The 23,709-nt window shown below is 41.2% G+C and overlaps 1 protein-coding gene across 1 annotated transcript in view; it reads left to right on the plus strand.

Moving 5' to 3' along the window:
- Positions 1-23,709, plus strand: part of TTN (titin) — a 289,919-nt gene that overhangs the window by 241,433 nt on the left and 24,777 nt on the right. Inside the window, exons 257-266 of the mRNA XM_077916555.1 lie at positions 77-17,179; positions 18,023-18,319; positions 18,631-19,218; positions 19,303-19,605; positions 19,734-20,030; positions 20,283-20,570; positions 20,672-20,971; positions 21,077-21,379; positions 21,527-21,832; positions 21,940-23,706. Of these exons, the coding sequence (XP_077772681.1) occupies positions 77-17,179; positions 18,023-18,319; positions 18,631-19,218; positions 19,303-19,605; positions 19,734-20,030; positions 20,283-20,570; positions 20,672-20,971; positions 21,077-21,379; positions 21,527-21,832; positions 21,940-23,706 (21,552 nt within the window). The remainder of the gene's footprint in view (positions 1-76; positions 17,180-18,022; positions 18,320-18,630; positions 19,219-19,302; positions 19,606-19,733; positions 20,031-20,282; positions 20,571-20,671; positions 20,972-21,076; positions 21,380-21,526; positions 21,833-21,939; positions 23,707-23,709) is intronic.

Below are 23,709 nucleotides of genomic sequence, written 5' to 3' on the forward strand. Positions count from 1 at the left end.
GGGATCCCTTTATAGCATGATTATCTATAAGGATTCCAATCAAATAAAATGTGTTGCCTTTTTTCATTATTTATAGATCCACCGGGACCTCCTTCCAACCCACGAGTAACTGATACAACAAAGACAACTGCTAGCCTAGCATGGGGTAAACCTCACTATGATGGCGGACTTGATATAATCGGCTATATTGTGGAGCACCAAAAAGAAGGAGAAGACACATGGGTGAAAGATACCACGGGGACTGCTCTAAGAATCACAGAATTTGTGGTTGCTAATCTCCAGCCAGGAGCCAAATACAATTTTAGAATTATTGCCCTCAATGCTGCTGGCGCTGGTGAACCAGCAACGATAAAAGATGTTGAAATCAGGGAACGTGAAGTAGCTCCTGATTTTGAATTAGACGCCGAGCTGAGGAAAACTCTTGTTGTTAGAGCTGGACTGACCATTCGGGTATTTGTTCCAATTAAAGGGCGCCCAGTTCCTGAAATCACATGGACCAAGGATGATATTTCACTTAAAGGGCGTGCCAATATTGAAAATACAGACTCTTTCACACTTCTCATTGTCACAGAATGCAATAGATATGATGCAGGAAAGTATGTCATGACCCTTGAAAATGCTGCTGGCAAGAAGACTGGTTTTGTAAATGTAAAAGTCTTGGATACACCAGGGCCACCAATAAATCTCAAGCCCAGAGACATATCGAAAGATACCATCACCCTACAATGGGATATGCCTCTAATTGATGGTGGTTCACGCATAACAAATTATATAGTTGAAAAACGTGAGTCAACACGAAAGGCATATTCAACCATCACAACAAAGTGCCCAAAGTGTTCACTTAGGATTCCTAATTTGGCTGAAGGGTGTGAATATTACTTCAGAGTATTTGCTGAAAACGAATTTGGAATTGGTGAACCGGCCGAAACTGCTGAACCTGTAAGAGCGTCAGAGGCACCATCACCACCAGAGAGCCTTAATATCATGGATATCACAAGGAAGACAGTCAGCCTTGCTTGGCCAAAGCCCGAACATGATGGTGGTAGCAAGATTACTGGCTATGTTATTGAAGCCCAGAAAAAAGGTTCAACTCAGTGGACACATATCACAACTGTGAAAACATTAGAATGTGTGGTAAAGAATCTGACTGAAAATGAAGAATATACTTTCCAGGTTATGGCAGTTAATAGTGCTGGAAGAAGTGATCCAAGAGAAAGCAGGCCAGTTGTCGTTAAAGAGCAAATGATGCTTCCAGAATTTGATTTGCGTGGCATTTACCAGAAAACAGTAATTGCCAGAGCTGGTGACAATATCAAAGTTGAAATACCTGTGCTTGGTCGCCCAAGGCCAACTATTACTTGGAAAAAAGAAGACCAGTTAATTAGACAAACTCAAAGAGTAAACTTTGAACATACTGCTTCTGCAGCCATCTTGACCATTAATGAATGCACTAGAAACGATAGCGGCAGATACCCAATCTCAGCTAAAAATATTGTTGGTGAAGTTAGCGATGTTCTAACTATACAGGTGCATGATGTTCCTGGACCTCCCACAGGGCCAATCAAATTTGAAGAAGTTTCATCCGACTATGTCACCTTCTCATGGGAACCTCCACTGAATGATGGAGGGGTGCCAATAAGTAACTATGTTGTAGAAATGCGTAAAACCGACAGTACTGCATGGGCTGAGTTAGCAACTACTGTTATACGTACTACTTTTAAAGCTGCTCGCCTCACTACTGGGACAGAGTACCAATTCCGTGTTAAAGCTCAGAACAGATACGGTTCAGGACCATCTATCAGTTCAGAGAATGTAATTGCTAACTATCCTTTTAAAGTTCCTGGTCCTCCAGGCACTCCTCAAGTGATTGCAGTCACAAAAGATGCAATTAGCATTAGCTGGCATGAGCCTTTGACAGATGGAGGAAGCCCCATTTTGGGATATCACGTTGAGCAAAAAGAACGAAATAGCATTCTTTGGCAGACCGTAAGTAAAGCTTTGATATCAGTAAATACCTTCAAATCAAGTGGTCTTACATCTGGCCTTGCCTATGAATTCCGAGTCATAGCAGAAAATATGGCAGGCAAGAGTAAACCAAGCAAGCCATCTGAGCCAGCATTGGCCCTGGACCCTATTGATCCTCCTGGGAAGCCAGTTCCTCTCAATATTACAAGACATGCAGTAGCACTTAAGTGGAAAAAACCTGAATATAATGGAGGCTTTAAGATAACTGGCTATACTGTTGAAAAAAGAGATCTTCCTAATGGCCGATGGCTAAAGGCTAACTTCGGCAATATACTAGAAACTGAGTTCACTGTTAGTGGTCTCACAGAAGATGCTGCTTATGAATTCCGCGTGATTGCTAGAAATGCGGCTGGTGCTGTTAGCCACCCATCCGAACCATCAGATGCAATAACGTGCAGAGATGAGATTGAAGCACCAAGGATAATGGTTGATGCTAAATACAAGGACACTTTGATATTAAAAGCAGGTGAAATTTTCAAACTTGAAGCTGACGTTTCAGGTCGCCCTCCACCAACTCTGACATGGACGAAAGAAGGAAAGGAGCTTGAAGACACGGCAAAATTAGAAATTAAAATAGCTGATTTCTCAACTGTTCTTCATAATAAGGACTCTATAAGAAGAGATGGAGGTGCCTACACACTTACAGCCTCCAATCCAGGTGGCTTTGCAAAACATATTTTCAATGTCAAAGTACTAGACAGACCTGGTCCTCCAGAAGGGCCTTTGGCTGTGTCTGATGTTACCATAGAAAAATGTGTCCTCTCATGGTTACCACCTTTGGATGACGGAGGCGCAAGTATTGACCATTATGTTGTTGAGAAGCGTGAGACTAGCAGATTGGCATGGACAACTGTAGCCACAGAAGTTCCAGTAACAAAATTAAAGGTCACAAAGCTATTGAAAGGCAATGAATATATCTTCCGTGTTATGGCTGTTAACAAATATGGCCTTGGCGAAGCCCTGGAATCAGAGCCTGTTCTTGCAGTAAATCCTTATGTAGTACCTGATCCACCGAAGACACCTGAAGTTACAGCTGCAACCAAAGATTCTATGATTGTGTGCTGGGGACACCCTGATTCTGATGGTGGAAGCCCTATAATCAATTATATTGTAGAACGTCGTGACAGGGCTGGACTACGCTGGGTGAAATGTAACAAGCGGGTTGTCACAGATTTGCGCTATAAAGTATCTGGACTCACAGAAGGTCATGAATATGAATACCGAGTGAAAGCTGAAAACGCTGCTGGTGTAAGTGAACCAAGTCTAAGCAGTCCATTCTACAAAGCTGCTGATACTGTATTTAAGCCAGGTCCACCAGGTAATCCTCGTGTATTAGACACAAGCAAGTCCTCAATTACAATTGCTTGGAATAAGCCAATATATGATGGTGGCTCAGAAATCACAGGCTACATGGTTGAAACAGCATTACCTGACGAAGATGAGTGGAAAATTGTAACTCCACCAGCAGGGCTGAAGGCGACTTCCTTTACCATCACTAATCTAAAAGAAAACCAGGAATATAAAATCAGAATATATGCTATGAACTCTGAAGGCATTGGAGAACCTGCTCTTGTTCCTGGGACACCAAAAGCTGAAGAAAGGGTACTGCCTCCTGAGATTGAACTTGATGCAGACCTACGTAAAGTTGTGACCCTCAGAGCTTGCTGTACTTTAAGACTCTTCGTCCCAATTAAAGGAAGACCAGCGCCTGAAGTGAAATGGTCAAGAGAACATGGAGAGTCTTTAGACAAAGCCACTATTGAATCCACAAGCTCTTATACACTACTTACAGTTGGAAATGTGAATAGATTTGACAGTGGCAAATATATACTGACTGTAGAAAACAGCTCAGGCAGTAAATCAGCATTTGTAATTGTAAGGGTTCTTGATACACCTGGCGCCCCACAGAATCTGAAGATAAAAGAGGTTACAAAGTCATCTGTGACTCTCACGTGGGACCCTCCCCTCATAGATGGTGGCTCTAAAATTAAAAATTATATTATTGAAAAACGTGAGGCAACAAGAAAAGCATATTCAACAGTTATGGCCAATTGCCATAAGACCAGCTGGAAAGTGGACAATCTACAGGAAGGTTGCAACTATTATTTCAGAGTTCTAGCTGAAAATGAATATGGAATAGGGCTTCCTGTTGAAACATCAGACTCTATTAAGGCATCTGAAAGGCCTCTTCCTCCAGGAAAAATAACTATATTAGATGTGACACGAAAGAGTGTATCTTTGTCTTGGGAGAAACCTGAACATGATGGAGGAAGCAGAATTTTGGGCTACATTGTAGAAATGCAAAGCAAAGGCAGTGAGAAATGGGCCACATGCACTACTGTAAAAGTTACTGAAGCTGTTATAACTGGACTGATCCAGGGTGAAGAATATTCTTTCCGTGTTTCAGCTCAGAATGAAAAAGGAATCAGTGATCCTCGACAATTGAGTGTACCAGTTATTGCGAAAGATCTTGTGATACCACCAGCCTTCAAACTGTTATTCACCACCTTCAGTGTACTAGCAGGTGAAGACTTAAAGGTTGATGTTCCATTTGTTGGTCGACCCAAGCCATCTGTAACGTGGCTCAAAGATGATGTGCCACTAAGACAAACTACTAGAGTAAACGAAGAAAATACAGACAACAACACTTTGCTAACAATAAAAGAAGCATGTAGAGAAGATGTTGGACAATATTTAGTAAAACTTTCTAACTCTGCTGGGGAAGCTACTGAAATTCTTAACATTGTTGTCCTTGACAAGCCAGGACCTCCAACTGGACCAGTGAAGATTGAAGACGTAACTGCAGACAATATTACCATTTCCTGGGGACCACCCAAATATGATGGTGGCAGTTCTATCAACAATTATATTGTGGAAAAACGAGACACCTCCACTACTGCTTGGCAGATTGTTTCAGCTACCGTTGCCCGAACAACTCTAAAAGCAGCTAGATTAAAGACTGGAAGTGAATATCAATTCAGAATTGCTGCTGAAAACAGATATGGAAAGAGTACATATCTCACATCAGAGTCTGTGGTAGCCCAGTATCCATACAAACTACCTGGGCCTCCTGGAACTCCTTTTGTACCAAAAGTCTCCAGGGATAGTATGGTTGTACACTGGAATGAACCAGTCAATGATGGTGGCAGCAAGATTATTGGTTATCATTTGGAGCGCAAGGAAAGAAACAGCATACTCTGGGTTAAATTGAACAAAGTGGCAATTCCTGACACTAACTTTAAAACAACTGGACTTGAGGAAGGCCTTGAATATGAATTCAGGGTTTATGCAGAAAATATAGTTGGTATCGGAAAAGCAAGTAAAGGTTCAGAATGCTACAAAGCTTATGATCCTTGTGATCCTCCTGGTCGTCCAGAGCCTATCATCGTCACAAGGAACTCTGTTACTCTTCAGTGGAAGAAACCAGCATATGATGGCGGAAGCAAGATCACCGGCTACATAGTTGAGAAGAAGGAGCTACCTGAAGGCCGCTGGATGAAAGCAAGCTTTACGAATGTTATTGAGACCCAGTTTGCAGTAACTGGCCTAGTTGAAGACCAAAGGTATGAGTTCCGTGTCATTGCGCGCAACGCTGCAGGCGTTTTCAGTGAGCCATCTGAAAGCTCGGGGGCAGTCACAGCAAGAGATGAAGTAGAGCCACCTCGCATAAGTATGGACCCCAAATTTAAAGAAACCCTTGTACTGCATGCTGGCGAATCGTTCAAGATTGACGCAGACGTTCACGGTAAGCCGCTGCCTTCTATTCAGTGGCTAAAAGGCGACAAGGAACTAGTGAATACTGCACGCTTGGATATAAAAACCACAGACTTTGCCACAAGCCTAAGCGTCAAAGAAGCCACTCGCGTTGACAGTGGGCATTATGTATTGCTGGCCAAGAATGCTGCAGGTGAAAAGACAGCTTCCGTTCATGTTAAGGTTCTGGACAAACCTGGCCCACCTGAAGGTCCGGTTGTTGTAACAGGAGTTACTGCTGAAAAGTGTTACCTGGCATGGAAACCCCCATTGCAAGATGGTGGTAGTGACATTTTACATTATGTAATTGAAAGAAGAGAAACAAGCCGCTTAGTCTGGACTTTAGTTGATGGCAATGTACAAACCCTTAGTTACAAAGTTACTAAACTTTTGGAAGGCAACGAATATATCTTCCGCATCATGGCTGTAAACAAATATGGGGTTGGGGAGCCTCTTGAATCTGAGCCTGTAATGGCTAAAAATCCATTTGTAGTGCCACTTCCACCAAAAGCCCCAGAGGTCTCGGCTGTTACCAAGGATTCTATGATTGTCGTATGGGAAAGACCACCCTCTGATGGCGGCAGTGAAATTTTGGGTTATGTACTAGAAAAACGTGATAAAGAAGGCATTCGGTGGACAAGATGTAACAAGCGTTTGATAAGTGAACTTCGATACAGAGTTACTGGACTTATAGAAAATCATAATTATGAATACAGAGTCTCGGCTGAAAATGCAGCTGGCCTCAGTGAGCCAAGCCTACCTTCTGTTTATCATAAGGCTTGTGACCCTATATACAAACCAGGTCCTCCCAACAATCCTAAAGCAATAGATGTTACAAGATCTTCGGTTTTCCTCTCCTGGAGTAAGCCAATCTATGATGGTGGCTCAGAAATCCAAGGATACATTGTTGAAAAATGTGATGTGAGTGTTGGGGACTGGGCAATTTGTACACCACCAACTGGAATTAAGAAAACAAATATGGAAGTAGAAAAATTGCAGGAGAAGCATGAATATAAATTCCGCATTTGTGCTGTTAACAAAGCAGGAGTAGGAGAGCATGCCGATGTTCCTGGAACTATTGTGGTCGAAGAAAAGCTGGAAGCTCCAGACCTTGATCTTGACTTGGAACTGAGGAAGGTTATCAACGTAAGAGCTGGTGGCTCCTTAAGATTATTTGTTCCAATCAGAGGACGCCCAACACCCGAAGTAAAATGGAGCAAGGTGGATGGTGACATCAGAGAGGCAGCTGTTATTGACAGCACTAGCAGCTTCACCTCGCTGGTTCTCGACAACGTTAACAGATTTGATTCTGGAAAATACACTCTTACTTTAGAAAACAGTGGTGGAACTAAGTCTGCCTTCGTCAGTGTAAGAGTCCTAGATACCCCAGGCCCCCCAGTGAACCTGAAAATTAAGGAAATCACCAAAGACTCAGTGTCACTTGCCTGGGAACCTCCTTCGATAGACGGTGGAGCTAAAATTAAAAATTATATAATAGAAAAACGTGAAGCCACAAGGAAAGCCTATGCTGCTGTTGTAACAAACTGCCACAAGACATCGTGGAAAGTGGCTCAACTTCAGGAGGGCTGCTATTATTACTTCAGAGTTTGCGCAGAGAATGAATTTGGAATTGGCCTGCCTGCAGAAACGAGTGACCCAGTTAAAGTTGCTGAAGTTCCTCAACCTCCAGGAAAGATAACAGTGGACGATGTGACAAGAAACAGCGTTTCATTAAGCTGGGCGAAGCCTGAACATGATGGCGGAAGCAAAATTTTGCAATACATAGTGGAAATGCAAGTTAAGGGCAGCGAAAAATGGTCAGAATGTACGCGTGTGAAAGTTCTTGAAGCACTTGTTACTAACTTATCTCAAGGACAAGATTATCTCTTCAGGGTAATGGCTGTAAATGAAAAGGGTAGGAGTGATCCACGGTCCCTTGCTGTTCCAATAACAGCCAAAGATTTAGTTATTGAACCAGATGTACGACCAGCATTTCACAGTTACAGTATACAAGTGGGACAAGACCTAAAGGTGGAAATACCAATATCTGGTCGACCTACACCTACTATTACTTGGACCAAAGATGGCATGCCATTAAAACAGACAACTAGAGTTAATGTCATCGATTCACCTAAACTTACTGTGCTGAGTATTAAAGAGGTCACCAAAGAAGACAGCGGGGCGTATGAAATTGCAGTTGCTAATGTTGTTGGACAGAAATCTGCAGCTGTTGAAATTATAACGCTAGACAAGCCTGATCCTCCAAAAGGCCCTGTTAAATTTGATGAAATTAGTGCTGAAAGTATTACATTATCATGGAACCCTCCAGTATATACAGGTGGCTGCCAAATCACTAACTACATTGTTCATAAGAGAGATACAACCACCACTGTATGGGAAACAGTTTCAGCTACCGTCGCAAGAACCACTCTCAAGGTGATGAAGCTCAAAACTGGATCAGAATATCAGTTTAGAATATTTGCTGAAAATAGATACGGGCAGAGCTTTGCCCTGGAGTCTGACACGGTTGTTGCTCAGTATCCCTATAAAGAACCAGGTCCTCCTGGCACACCTTTTGTGACAACAGTTACAAAGGACTCTATGGTTGTGCAATGGCATGAACCAGTAAATGATGGTGGAAGTAAAATTTTAGGTTATCATCTTGAAAGAAAGGAAAGAAACAGCATTTTGTGGACAAAGGTAAACAAGACAGTTATTCAAGACACACATTACAAAACATCTAACCTTGAAGAAGGCATTGAATATGAATTTAGAGTAGCTGCAGAAAATATTGTTGGTGTTGGCAAAGCAAGCAAAGCTTCTGAGTGTTACGTAGCGCGTGACCCTTGTGATCCTCCAGGATGCCCTGAAGCTATTATTGTTAAAAGAAGTTCAATTACTCTGCAATGGACAAAGCCAGAATATGATGGTGGCAGCAAAATTACAGGCTACGTAGTAGAGAAACGTGATTTGCCTGAAGGTCGTTGGATGAAGGCAAGTTTCACCAATATAACTGAAACTCAGTTTACCGTAACAGGCCTTACTGAAGACCAACGATATGAATTTAGAGTCATTGCAAGGAACGCCGCTGGAGCAGTAAGCAAGCCATCTGATAGTACAGGACCGATAACAGCAAAAGATGAAGTTGAGCTTCCAAGAATATCCATGGACCCCAAATACAAAGATGCAATTGTTGTCAACGCTGGAGAAACATTCAGACTTGAGGCTGATGTCCATGGGAAGCCAATTCCCACTATTCTGTGGTTGAAAGGAGATAAAGTACTTGAAGATACTGCCCGATGTGAAGTAAGGAATACAGACTTTAAGGCCTTGATTACTGTTAAAGATGCCATACGTGTTGATGGTGGGCAGTATATTTTGCAGGCCTCTAATGTTGCAGGAACAAAATCAGTACCAATAACAGTAAAAGTACTGGACAGACCAGGACCTCCAGAGAGTATTCAAGTTTCTGGAGTTACCGCTGACAAGTGTTCCTTAACATGGGCGCAACCGATCCATGATGGTGGCAGTGACATTTCTCACTACATAATTGAGAAGAGAGAAACAAGTCGCCTTGCGTGGACAGTTGTTGCTTCAGATGCTGTAGCCACAATGCTGAAAGTAACAAAACTTCTGGAAGGAAATGAGTATATCTTCCGCATAATGGCAGTTAATAAATATGGAGTTGGGGAGCCTCTGGAGTCTGCACCAGTCTTAATGAAAAATCCATTTGTTGTTCCTGGTCCACCAAAATCCATTGATGTAACCAACGTTACAAAGGATTCCATGACCGTCTGCTGGCATCGTCCAGATAGTGATGGTGGCAGTGAAATAGTTAACTACATTGTCGAAAAAAGGGACAGAGCTGGTATCAGATGGGTGAAATGTAACAAACGCCGAATTACAGACCTGCGATTAAGAGTCACAGGATTAGCAGAAGATCATGAGTATGAATTTAGAGTATCCGCTGAAAATGCTGCTGGAGTTGGTGAGCCAAGCCAAATCACTCCCTTTTGGAAAGCATGTGACCCTATGTTCAAACCTGGCCCACCCACTAATGCCCATGCTGTGGATACTACCAAGAATTCAATTACAGTAGCATGGGGTAAGCCTATTTATGATGGCGGCAGTGAAATCCTGGGATATATTGTAGAAATCTGCAAAGCGGATGAAGAAGAATGGACAATAGTTACCCCACAGACTGGTCTGAGAGTCAATCGCTTTGAGATCAAGAAACTCATTGAACATCAAGAATACAAACTTAGAGTTTGTGCTCTTAACAAAATTGGAGTAGGTGAAGCTGCAGCAGTTCCTGGCACAGTTAAACCAGAAGATAAACTTGAGCCACCTGAACTTGATATTGACTCAGAATTAAGGAAGGGAATTGTGGTTAGAGCTGGTGGATCTGTCAGGATAAACATTCCTTTCAAAGGACGCCCAACTCCTGAAATCATGTGGTCTCGAGAAGAAGGAGAATTTACAGATAAGGTTCAAATTGAAAAGGGCCTGAATTACACACAGTTATCCATTGATTACTGTGATAGAAATGATGCTGGAAAATATATCCTTAAACTGGAGAACAGCAGTGGCTCTAGGTCTGCATTTGTCACAGTTAAAGTACTTGACACACCGGGACCACCGCAAAATTTAGTAGTCAAAGAAATAAGGAAAAATTATGCTGTACTGACGTGGGAGCCTCCAGCTAATGATGGTGGGGCAAAGATAAAGAACTATGTGATTGATAAACGTGAATCAACCAGAAAAGCATATGCAAATGTGAGCACAAAGTGCAGCAAAACAAGTTTTAGAGTTGACAACCTTATTGAAGGGGCAATTTATTATTTCAGAGTAATGGCTGAAAATGAATATGGAATTGGTGTTCCAGTTGAAACTGCAGATGCCTCAAAAGCTTCAGAACCACCTTTGCCTCCTGGAAAAGTGACTCTCACTGATGTGACTCAGAGAAGTGCATCATTTATGTGGGAAAAGCCTGAACATGATGGAGGTAGCAGAATTGTGGGGTACGTTGTTGAAATGCAGCCAAAAGGAACTGATAAATGGAGTGTTGTTACTGAAACCAAAGTCTGTAATGCAGTTGTGTCTGGTTTGAGTTCTGGACATGAATATCAATTCCGTGTCATGGCATACAATGAAAAAGGCAAAAGTGACCCTAGACCACTGGCAGTTCCTGTGATTGCCAAAGATCTGACCATTCAGCCAAATATCAAACTGATGTTCAATACATACACTGTACAAGCTGGAGAAGACCTTAAAGTAGAAATACCCTTTATAGCTCGACCAAAGCCTACTATCACTTGGGAAAAAGATGGTCAGCCTCTAAGACAGACAACCAGGTTACATGTTGAAGATACACCTACATCAACTACTTTGTATATTAAAGAAAGCAGCAAGGATGATTTCGGTAAATATACTGTGACAGTAACCAACACTGCAGGCACAGCAGCAGAACATCTTAATATAATTGTGCTAGAGAAGCCTGGCCCACCACAAGGACCTGTCCGCTTTGATGAAGTTAGCTCGAATTTTGTTGTTCTGTCATGGGAACCACCAGCATACACAGGTGGCTGTCAAATATCCAATTACATTGTAGAGAAGCGTGACACTACTACCACTACCTGGCAGATGGTCTCAGCGACTGTTGCAAGAACAACTATTAAAGTAACAAACCTTAAAACAGGTAGTGAATATCAGTTTAGAATTAGTGCTGAAAACCGATATGGAAAGAGCACTGCACTGGATTCTAAACCAGTTCTTGTTCAATATCCCTACAAAGAACCAGGTCCACCAGGAACACCATTTGTCAGCATAGCTACCAAAGATCATATGATAGTACAATGGAATGAACCAGTTAATGATGGAGGAAGCAAAGTTCTTGGTTATCATCTAGAACGTAAAGATAAAAACAGCATTCTTTGGACAAAATTGAATAAGGCCCTCATTCAGGACACAAAATATAAATCAGATGGCCTTGAGGAAGGTCTTGAATATGAGTTCAGAGTTGCTGCTGAAAACATTGTTGGCATAGGTAAGGTTAGCAAATCATCTGAACTGTATGTTGCTCGAGATGCTTGTGATCCACCTGGCCGTCCAGATGCCATTGTTATCACAAGAAATTATATAACACTAAAATGGAAAAAACCTGAATATGATGGTGGCAGCAGAATAACTGGATATGTTGTGGAAAAGAGAGAACTTCCTGAAGGTCGCTGGATGAAAGCCAGTTTTACAAATGTAACAGAAACAGAGTTCACAGTAACTGGACTTGTGGAAGACCAACGATACGAATTCAGAGTAATTGCAAGAAATGCAGCTGGTAGCATAAGTGAACCATCTGAAAGCACAGGACCAATTATTGCCAGAGATGAAATTGAAGCTCCAAGAGCTTCACTGGATCCAAAATACAAAGATGTCATTGTTGTTCATGCTGGAGAAACATTTGCTCTTGAGGCTGACATCCATGGCAAACCCATTCCTGATATTATATGGTCGAAAGATGGGAAAGAATTTGAAGGAGCAACTGCAAGAATGGAAATTAAGTCTACCATTGAGAGAACAACCCTCACAGTCAAAGATTGCATCAGAGTGGATGGAGGCATTTATACACTTAAACTGAGCAATGTTGGTGGCACAAAGTCTATACCAATCACTGTAAAAGTACTTGACAGACCTGGACCTCCAGAAGGTCCTTTGAAAGTTACAGGTGTGACTGCAGAAAAGTGTTATCTGGCATGGGGACCACCTTTACATGATGGTGGCTCTAACATTTCACATTATATTATAGAAAAGAGAGAGACAAGTCGACTTTCATGGACACAAGTGGCATCTGATGTGCAAGCTCTGAACCACAAAGTAACCAGGCTTCTTCCAAACAATGAGTACATTTTCCGTGTAATGGCTGTCAACAAATATGGAATTGGTGAACCACTGGAATCCGAGCCTGTGTTGGCATGTAATCCATACAAACCTCCAGGCCCACCTTCAATACCTGAAGTTTCTGCAATCACAAAAGATTCTATGATTGTAACCTGGGGTCGTCCAGAGGATAATGGTGGTGCTGAAATTGAAGGGTACATACTAGAAAAGCGAGACAAAGATGGTATTCGGTGGACCAAGTGCAATAAGAAGAGACTAACAGACTTAAGACTCAGAGTAACTGGACTTACAGATGGCCATTTCTATGAATTTAGGGTTTCTGCGGAAAATGCTGCTGGTGTTGGTGAACCTAGTGAACCATCAGTTTTCTATCGAGCCTGTGATGCAGTGTATCCACCAGGCCCTCCAAGCAATCCAAAGGTGACAGATACCTCCAGATCATCTGTATCCCTTGCATGGAACAAGCCCATTTACGATGGTGGTGCACCTGTTAAAGGATACATTGTGGAATTTAAAGAAACTACTGCTGATGAATGGACAACTTGCACACCTCCATCAGGGTTACAAGGAAAGCAATTCACAGTAGAAAAACTTAAAGAGAATAGTGAGTATAATTTCCGCATCTGTGCTATGAACTCTGAAGGAGTTGGAGAACCAGCAACTATACCTGGTAGTGTTGTTGCTGCTGAAAAAATTGAACCTCCTGAAATTGAACTTGATGCAGATCTCAGAAAAGTTGTCACCGTACGTGCTAGTGGCACATTGCGATTGTTTGTCACTATCAAAGGGAGGCCAGAGCCAGAAGTAAAGTGGGAGAAAGCAGAAGGCACTCTGAGCGACAGAGCCCAGATTGAGGCTACCAGTTCATATACAATGTTGGTCATTGATAATGTAAACAGATTTGACAGTGGTAGATATAACCTGACCTTAGAAAACAATAGTGGCAAAAAATCTGCTTTTGTTAACGTGAGAGTTCTTGATACACCAAGTGCACCTGTGAACTTGAACATCAGAGAAGTGAAGAAAGATTCAGTGACATTAGCTTGGGAGCCCCCACTTATTGATGGTGGTGCTAAAATTACAAATTACATCATTGAAAAACGAGAAACCACAAGAAAGGCATATGCCACTATTACAAATAACTGTGCCAAGAATGTCTTCAGAATTGATCAGCTACAGGAAGGATGTAGTTACTACTTCCGTGTCTTGGCGGCAAATGAATATGGAGTTGGTTTGCCAGCAGAAACAACTGAACCAGTTAAGGCTTCTGAACCACCCTATCCACCTGGAAAAGTTACCCTTGTTGATGTTACACGCCACACTGCTACTATTAAATGGGAGAAACCTGAGAGTGATGGTGGCAGTAAAATAACTGGCTATGTAGTAGAAATGCAAACTAAAGGAAGTGAAAAATGGAGCACCTGCACACAAGTTAAAACATTAGAAGCAACAGTATCAGGATTAAGTATGGGAGAAGAATACACTTTCCGTGTATGTGCTGTCAACGAAAAAGGGAAGAGTGATCCAAGACAGCTTGGGGTTCCAGTAGTTGCGAAGGATATTGAAATCCAGCCTTCAGTTGAGCTCCTTTTCAATACTTTCAGTGTTAAAGCTGGTGAAGATCTTAAGATTGATGTGCCCATCAGAGGAAGGCCAGTTCCATCAGTTAGCTGGAAGAAGGATGGACTGCCTTTAAGAGAGACAACAAGGGTAAATGTCCACACATCAAAGACATCAACCTCACTAACAATCAAGGAAGCATTGAAAGAAGATGTAGGGAGTTATGAATTAAATGTTTCAAACAGTGCTGGCTCTACAACAGCTTCCATTACTGTAGTTGTACTGGACAAGCCAGGACCTCCAACAGCATTGCATATTGACAATGTCAGCAATGATAATGTAACCATATCTTGGAAACCCCCAGAGTATGATGGTGGATGTCAAATTAATAATTATATTGTGGAGAAGAGAGAAACAACTACTACAACATGGAGTATAGTGTCTGCGGCAGTTGCACGAACTTCGATAAAAATAATTCGCTTAACCACAGGTTCAGAATATCAATTCCGTGTTTCTGCAGAAAATCGCTATGGCAGGAGCACCTTTGTTGAAACTGCACCTGTTGTTGCAGAGTATCCATTTAGTCTTCCTGGACCACCTGGTACTCCCCGAGTAACACACGCAACTAAAGCCTTCATGGTTGTAACCTGGCAAGAGCCAGTTAATGACGGAGGTAGCAGAGTACTTGGTTACCACCTTGAGCGTAAAGAAAGAAGCAGCATCCTTTGGACTAAAGTAAATAAAACCCTTATAAGTGACACACAGATGAAGGTCACAGGCCTTGATGAAGGACTAATGTATGAATATCGTGTGTATGCAGAAAACATTGTAGGAATAGGTAAATGTAGCAAATCATGTGAGCCTGTTGCTGCAAGGGACCCATGTGATCCTCCTGGCCAACCAGAAGTGACTAACATTACAAGAACATGTGTCTCACTCAAATGGACCAAACCAGAATATGATGGTGGTGCTAAGATCACAGGCTATATTATAGAGCGGAAAGAGTTACCAGATGGTCGTTGGCTGAAGTGCAACTTCACCAATGTGCAAGAAACTTTCTTTGATGTAACAGGACTTACTGAAGACCAGCGATACGAATTCCATGTAATTGCAAGGAATGCTGCTGGACTATTTAGTGAGCCATCTGAATCAACTGGGCCAGTGACTGTAAAGGATGATGTTGAAGCTCCAAGAATTATGATGGATGTCAAATTCAGGGATGTTGTTGTTGTTAAAGCTGGAGAGATCTTGAAAATCAATGCCGATATTGCAGGGCGACCCTTACCAGTAGTTTCATGGACAAAGGATGGCAAAGACATTGAAGAGAAAGCAAGAGTTGAAATTGTTTCAACTGATAACACTACTGCAATAACTGTCAAAGACTGCATTCGACGTGATTCAGGGCAATATGTGCTAACGTTACAAAATGTTGCTGGAGTTAGATCATTAGCTGTCAATTGCAAAGTACTTGATAGACCTGGTCCACCAGCAGCCCCACTAGAAATCAAAGGACTTACTGCTGAAAAATGTCATCTGTCATGGGGACCGCCTCAAGAAAATGGAGGTGCAGAGATTGACTATTATATTGTGGAAAAGCGTGAGACCAGTAGAATTGCATGGACTCTTTGTGAAGCAGAGCATCCAACAACATCCTGCAAAGTGACAAAACTACTTAGAGGAAATGAATACATCTTCAGAGTCATGGGGGTTAACAAGTATGGTGTTGGTGAACCTTTGGAAAGTGAAGCTGTCAAGGCCCTTGATCCTTTTACTGTTCCAAGCCCACCTACATCTTTAGAGATTACTAGTGTGACAAAGGAGTCCATGACTATTTGCTGGGCAAGACCTGACAGTGATGGAGGTAATGAAATTTCTGGATATGTGATTGAAAGGCGTGAGAAAAACAGCCTGAGGTGGATACGTGTGAACAAAAAGCCCGTTTATGATCTAAGGGTAAAATCTTCAGGCCTTCGGCAAGGATGTGAATATGAATATCGGGTATTTGCAGAAAACGCTGCAGGTCTTAGTCTTCCTAGTGATACTTCACCACTCATTAAAGCAGAAGATCCTGTTTTCCTTCCATCACCTCCATCTAGACCTAAGATTGTGGACTCTACAAGGTCACATATAACAATTGGATGGACAAAGCCATTATTTGATGGTGGTGCTCCTGTTACTGGATACACAGTTGAATACAAGCTAACCAGTGAAACTGATTGGTCAACTGCTATTCAAAGCTTAAGAGGTACAGAATACACTGTAATCGGTCTTACATCAGGAGCTGAATATGTTTTCAGAGTAAGGTCTATCAACAAGGTTGGCACTAGTGATCCAAGTGATGTTTCAGAACCTCAGGTGGCAAAAGAAAGGGAAGAAGAGCCTGCATTTGATATTGACAATGAAATGAGAAAGACTTTAGTCGTGAAAGCTGGTGGCTCATTTACAATGACTGTACCTTTCAGAGGAAAGCCTATCCCTAATGTAATGTGGAGCAAGCCAGATACTGACCTTCGTACTCGAGCAAGTATTGATACTTCAGATAACCGCACCTCAATTACTGTTGAAAAAGCAACCAGGAATGACTCTGGAAAGTATACACTAACATTACAAAATATTGTAAGCACAGCTACTTTGACATTAGTTGTCAAAGTACTTGACTCACCAGGACCTCCATCTAATATCGTTGTAAAAGATGTCACAAAAGAATCAGCAGTGTTATCTTGGGAAGCTCCTGAGAACGATGGAGGTGCTCCTGTGAAGAACTATTATATTGAAAAACGAGAAGCAAGCAAGAAAGCTTGGGTCACTGTAACCAACAATTGCCATCGTCTTTCCTACAAAGTTACCAATCTGCAAGAAGGTGGAATTTATTACTTCAGAGTCTCTGGAGAAAATGAGTTTGGTGTTGGAGTCCCAACTGAAACAAAGGATGGAGTGAAAATAACAGGTTTGTTCTTTAAAATATGTTAATTATATATGCATGTGAGTGCATGACTATCTACCCATGCATACACATGCACACTAATTGTTTATAGGACTTTAGTCTTAATGTGTAATGTTTATATTACTGTTATTAATTTATTGTAAGGCAGTAATCAAATTTTTAGGTGTCTTGAAAACACCTAATAACTAATAATATTTTAATACAGTGGTGCCTCGCAAGACGAAATTAATTCATTCCGCGAGTTTTGTCGTCTTGCGATTTTTTTCGTCTTGCGAAGCACGGTGTCGGGAAAGTTTTGGAAAAGCTTCAAAAATCACCAAAGTCTTTATAAACCTCAAAAAAGGCTACCACACCGCGTTCTATGAGTTGCTCCTCGAAGTCAAGTCGCAACTGTATTAACGGTGTAAAGAAAAAGGAAACAAACTTGCAAGACGTTTCCGTCTTGCGAATCAAGCCCATAGGGAAAATCGTCTTGCGAAGCAGCTCAAAAAACAAAAAACCCTTTCGTCTAGCGAGTTTTTTGTCTTGCGAGGCATTCGTCTTGCGAGGTACCACTGTATAGGCATGCAAGAGAAAACTTCCCTATTTAGGGAAGTTTTTAATGTTTAATGCTGTGTTGTGTTTTTAATATCTGATTGGGAGCCGCACAGAGTGGCTGCGGAAACCCAGCCAGATGGGCGGGGTATAAATTATTATTAGTATTAGTATTAGTAAAATGTACAGCTTTCCTGTGGAAAATAAGTGCTTGCTGAATACATTAAAATTAAGTGGAATGCATATGACACATTTGCTCTCAATTCATCTTTTATTTATTCATTTCTTGATCATCTTCTCTTTATTTTTCAGAAAAACCAAGCCCACCCGAAAAACTGGGAGTATCAAACGTTACTAAAGATAGTGTATCTCTTGTGTGGCTAAAACCAGAACATGATGGAGGAAGCAGAGTTGTCAGCTACCTTGTTGAAGCCCTAGAGAAAGGGCAGCAGAAATGGGTCAGATGTGCTGTAGTCAAGACAACTCATCATATTGTCCAGGGTCTCAAGGAGAATGCGGAGTACTTCTTTAGAGTATTTGCTGAAAACCAAGCTGGTCTAAGTGACCCCAAAGAGCTTCTTCATGCCGTTACAGTTAAAGAACAACTAGGTATGTGGAAGTGGTGCATTCTTCTTGGAATCACCTCGGTGACACTGATGGCAATTTGGCATCTGCTAAAAACAGATCATAATAACATGTCTATTTTGATCTAAAGTTGACTGGTATTTTACTTATTCTTTAAGTTTTGATGTAATTTTAATGTGTATGTGTATACTGCCTTGTGATGTTTACATGAAAGGTGGTATAAAAATAGTTTTAATTAATAAATAATAAATAGTTAGCATAGAGCTCATACAAATTCAGATGAAAATACACTTGAAAACCATTGTTTTTAACATTTTGCAAATGTATTTTTTCAGAATCTCCTGAAGTCGACATGAAAGGTTTCCCGAACCACACCGTTTATGTAAGAGCAGGTTCAAACCTAAAGGTAGAGATTCCAGTTTCTGGAAGACCATTGCCGAAGGTGACTTTATCCAGGGACAGCATTCCTCTCAAACCAACGATGAGGTTTAACACTGAAACCACAGCTGAAAGTGTCATCGTTAATCTCAAAGAAAGTGTGGCTACTGATTCTGGTAGATATGACATCACAGCTTCCAACTCCAGTGGAACTACTAAATCTTTCCTTAAGATTGTTGTCCTAGACAGACCAGGCCCTCCAGTTGGTCCTGTTGTTGTAAGTGATATCACTGAACAAGGTCTTACCCTTAAGTGGGAGCCACCTCGTTATGATGGCGGAAGTCAAGTTACCAACTACATTGTACTGAAAAGAGAAACAAGCACTGCTGTGTGGTCTGAAGTGTCTGCAACTGTTGCTAGAAACATGATTAAGATCACGAAACTAACAACAGGAGAAGAATATCAATTCCGTATTAAAGCAGAAAATCGCTTTGGCATAAGTGACCATATTGACTCAGCATGTACAACTGTTAAGCTTCCTTACAGTAAGTGATTTTTTGTTTGCTCGTTTTCTGAGTTTTTCAGGCAAGTATTTATGATTTATTAACCTGTACTTAATATTCATTTAGCACCCCCTGGACCACCTTCCACACCATGGATCACCAACGTGACTCGAGAAAGCATCGTTGTTGGTTGGCATGAACCTGTTTCCAATGGAGGCAGTGCAGTCATTGGCTACCATTTGGAAATGAAGGACAGGAACAGTATTTTATGGAAGAAAGCTAACAAAACGATTATACGCACAACTCACTTCAAGGCCTCCAATATCACCGCCGGTCTCATTTATGAGTTCAGAGTGTATGCAGAAAATGCAGCTGGTATTGGAAAAGCAAGCCATCCATCTGATGCAGTTCTTGCTATAGATGCCTGTGGTATGTAGTCTGTAGTAAAGGATAAAAATCATATTTCAAGTAATGAATTTAATAGAAAATATTTATTTGGTGAGTCATTGTTGAATGAACACATTAATTCCAAATGTTGTTGCTGTTTCATACTGCAGAGCCGCCAAGAACCCTTCGTGTCAAAGATATTTCCAAAACATTTGTCAATCTTTCTTGGACACAGCCAGCTTTTGATGGTGGCAGCAAAATTACTGGATATATTGTTGAGAAACGTGACCTTCCAAATGGAAGATGGACAAAAGCAAGCTTCACCAATGTCATTGAGACTAATTTCACTGTATCAGGATTGACTCAAAACTCCCAATATGAATTCCGTGTTTTTGCTAAGAATGCTGCTGGTTCAATTAGCAATCCATCTGATGTTTTAGGCCCTATAACCTGCGTGGATACATATGGTAAGAAATTAATAATGCATAACCACTGATATCCAGTTATATGTTTGAGTTTAAGGTAAATACTGTTAACAGAAATTCTAATTTGAATTCAGGGGCCTTAGCCGGGCAGCACAGTACAGTTTCAAGCTTGCCTTTCACTATCAGAGGATACTAGGAAATTATTATTTGGCACTGAATGCTGCTTTGTTATCAATCTTTCTGAGAATTTCAAAAATGTTAATATATTTTCTATTCCGCTTCTTTTTCATTAAGGTGCACCTGAAATTGATGTACCCCCAGAATATACAGAAGTAGTCAAATACAAAGCAGACACAGCAATTAAACTGAAACTTGGCATCTCAGGAAAGCCTGTGCCTACAATTGAGTGGTTCCACAATGGTAAAGAAATACATACCAGTGCCCAGGTATCTATTGAAAACACCACAGAATTTTCAGCTATACTGATCAAAGAAGCAACTCGTATTAACAGTGGAAGTTACGAACTGAAATTAAAGAATGCCATGGGTTCTGCATCTGCCACCATTAGGGTACAGATACTTGGTATGTTTGGAGCATTTTCATATTGTTTTCTTCTGTCAATTCAACTAGCTGTGTCCATTATTGCCTATTTAAAATATATAATTTTCTTGCATATTAAACAGATAAACCAGGACCGCCAGGTGGACCTATACATTTCAAAACTGTCACCGCAGAAAAGATAACCCTTATGTGGCAACCGCCAGCAGATGATGGAGGTGCTGCTGTAACACATTACATTGTTGAGAAACGTGAGACAAGCCGTGTGGTATGGTCTGTGGTTTCAGAAAAACTTGAAGAATGCATTGTCACTACCACAAAAGTCATAAAAGGAAATGAATATATATTCCGTGTACGAGGCGTAAACAAATTTGGTGTTGGTGACCCACTGGAATCTGACACTGTCATAGCTAAAAATGCATTTGGTAAGTTAAAGCAGATGGCCATTAATACCTTTTTTTATTATCTCTAGGTGATTACCTATTAGTTTATATTGACCTAATGTTATTTTTGTTTCAATAAAAATGCAGTTACACCTGGACAACCTGGTATACCAGAGGCTTCCATGATAACTAAACAGTCTATGACCATAGTCTGGAGCAGGCCAACTGTAGATGGTGGTAGCGAGATAAATGGATATTATCTTGAGAAACGGGATAAGAAGAGTCTAAGCTGGTTCAAGGTGTCTAAAGAAACCATTCGTGACACCAGGCAGAAAGTGACGGGACTAACAGAAAACAGTGAATATCAGTTCAGAGTTTCTGCTGTGAATGCAGCTGGGCAAGGTCCCTTCTCTGATGCATCAGACTTCTACAAAGCTGAAGATCCTATAGGTAAGAAACCTTTCATTTGACTGTGCAAAAATGCAAAGGTCAAATTATACACATTCTTGAAACTGTGTAAGGGCATATATTGCTCTAAGTTATTGCTATTAGTTGTCAGGGTTGTCAAGTCTCATTTTTGTTACTTGCATTTTGCAGAAAAACCCGGGCCACCTCTTAAGCTAAAAGTTGTGGATACTACAAAGACATCTGTCACACTCAGCTGGACGAAACCAGCCTATGATGGAGGAAGTGCAATTACCAGCTATGCTATTGAAAAGAGAGAAGGGGAAGAAGAAGAATGGACTCTGGTCAGTGCAAGAGGAGAAGTGCGAACCACAGAGTATGTTGTTTCTCACCTTCAGCCAGGAATCAATTACTACTTCCGTGTAGCCGCTATAAATTATGCTGGACAAGGTGAACCCATTGAAATGACAGAAGCTGTACAAGCTAAAGACATACTTGGTATGTAAATTCTATTATTATATTTAATATTCAGTATTTTAATCTTTTCCCCAAATACGAATTATTTTTCTTTTAACTTAATTTTATTCTTATTTTATTTTTTGCAGAGGAGGCACAGATTGATCTAGATGTTGCTCTCAGAACCTCCATTGTGGCTAAAGCAGGTGAAGATGTACAGATAATGATTCCATTCAAAGGAAGACCACCTCCAACTGTCACATGGAGAAAGGGTGAAAAAAATCTAGGTGTTGATGAAAGATACAGCATTCAGAACACAGAATCGTCCACACTCCTTACTATTCCTCAAGTCACTCGCAATGACACAGGAAAATATGTCCTCACAATTGAGAATGGAGTTGGAAAACCCAAAACTTCATTTGTGAACGTTAAAGTCCTTGACACTCCATCTGCATGCCAGAGACTGCATCTTAAACATGTTTCTCGTGGAACTGTGACATTGGTATGGGACCCACCACTCATCAATGGTGGTTCTGAAGTAACAAATTATGTCATTGACAAAAGAGATGCCACCAAGAGAGCATGGTCCTCTGTTACAGCCAAGTGCTCTAATACATCATTTAAGATAACTGACTTGTCAGAGAAGATCCCATACTTCTTCCGTGTTCTTGCAGAAAATGAAAATGGATTGGGCGAACCATGTGAAACTTCAGAGCCAGTGAAAGCAGCAGAAGTCCCTGGACCTGTACGGGATCTGGCCATGAAAGATTCGACAAAGACATCTGTCACTTTACAGTGGAGTAAACCTGAATTTGATGGTGGTAGTATCATAACTGATTACGTGATTGAGAAGAAACTGAAGGATGAACATGAATGGTCATATGCAGGGGCAAGTAAAGCTTGCGAATTTGAAGTTGAAAAACTTAAGGAGCTTTCTGTTATGGAGTTCAGAGTTTCTGCAAAGAATGAAAAAGGAAGAAGTGATTTTTCTGTAATTGGACCCATTACAGTGAAAGACTATGTAATAACACCTGAAGCAGACCTTTCTGATATACCTGGAGGACAAGTAACAGTGAGAATAGGTTATAATGTACATGTTGAATTACCATATAAGGGAAAGCCCAAGCCAACTATGAGCTGGCTGAAAGACAACATTCCTCTTAAAGAAGGTGAACAGGTTCGCTTCAAGAAAACTGAAAACAAAATTACTTTAAGCATTAAGAATGTGAAAAAAGAAAATGGTGGCAAATATACCTTAATTCTTGATAATGGTGTTCACAGGAAGTCATTCCCAATCACAGTTATAACACTTGGCCCACCATCTAAGCCCAAGGGACCCATTAAACTAGACGAAATCAGAGCAGATAGTATGGTTCTTTCATGGGGTGTTCCTGAAGATGATGGGGGAGGAGAAATCACCGGCTACAGCGTTGAGAAGCGTGAAACCTCACAGACCAACTGGAAAATGATCTGTTCTAGTGTGTCAAAGACAACCTTCAAAGTTTCCAACCTTGTTAAAGATGCAGAGTATCAGTTCAGAGTCCGTGCAGAAAACAGATACGGAGTGAGCCCACCACTAAACTCCATTGAGGTCATAGCAAAACACCAGTTCAAACCACCAGGTTCACCAGGGAAGCCTGTTGTTTACAATGTGACAGCTGATGGAATGACCATATCTTGGGATGCTCCAGTCTATGACGGAGGAGCAGAAATTACTGGATACCATGTGGAAAAGAAAGAACGAAATAGCATATTGTGGCAGAAAGTCAATTTGTCACCAATATCTAATAGAGAATACAGAATTACTGGATTAATGGACGGTTTGGACTACCAGTTCCGTGTATATGCAGAAAACTCTGCTGGATTAAGCTCTGCTAGTGACCCAAGCAAATTTGCCTTGGCCGTTTCCCCAGTAGGTA

This window comes from Podarcis muralis, chromosome 1 (genome assembly GCF_964188315.1).
Source record: "Podarcis muralis chromosome 1, rPodMur119.hap1.1, whole genome shotgun sequence".
Lineage (NCBI taxonomy): Eukaryota > Metazoa > Chordata > Lepidosauria > Squamata > Lacertidae > Podarcis > Podarcis muralis.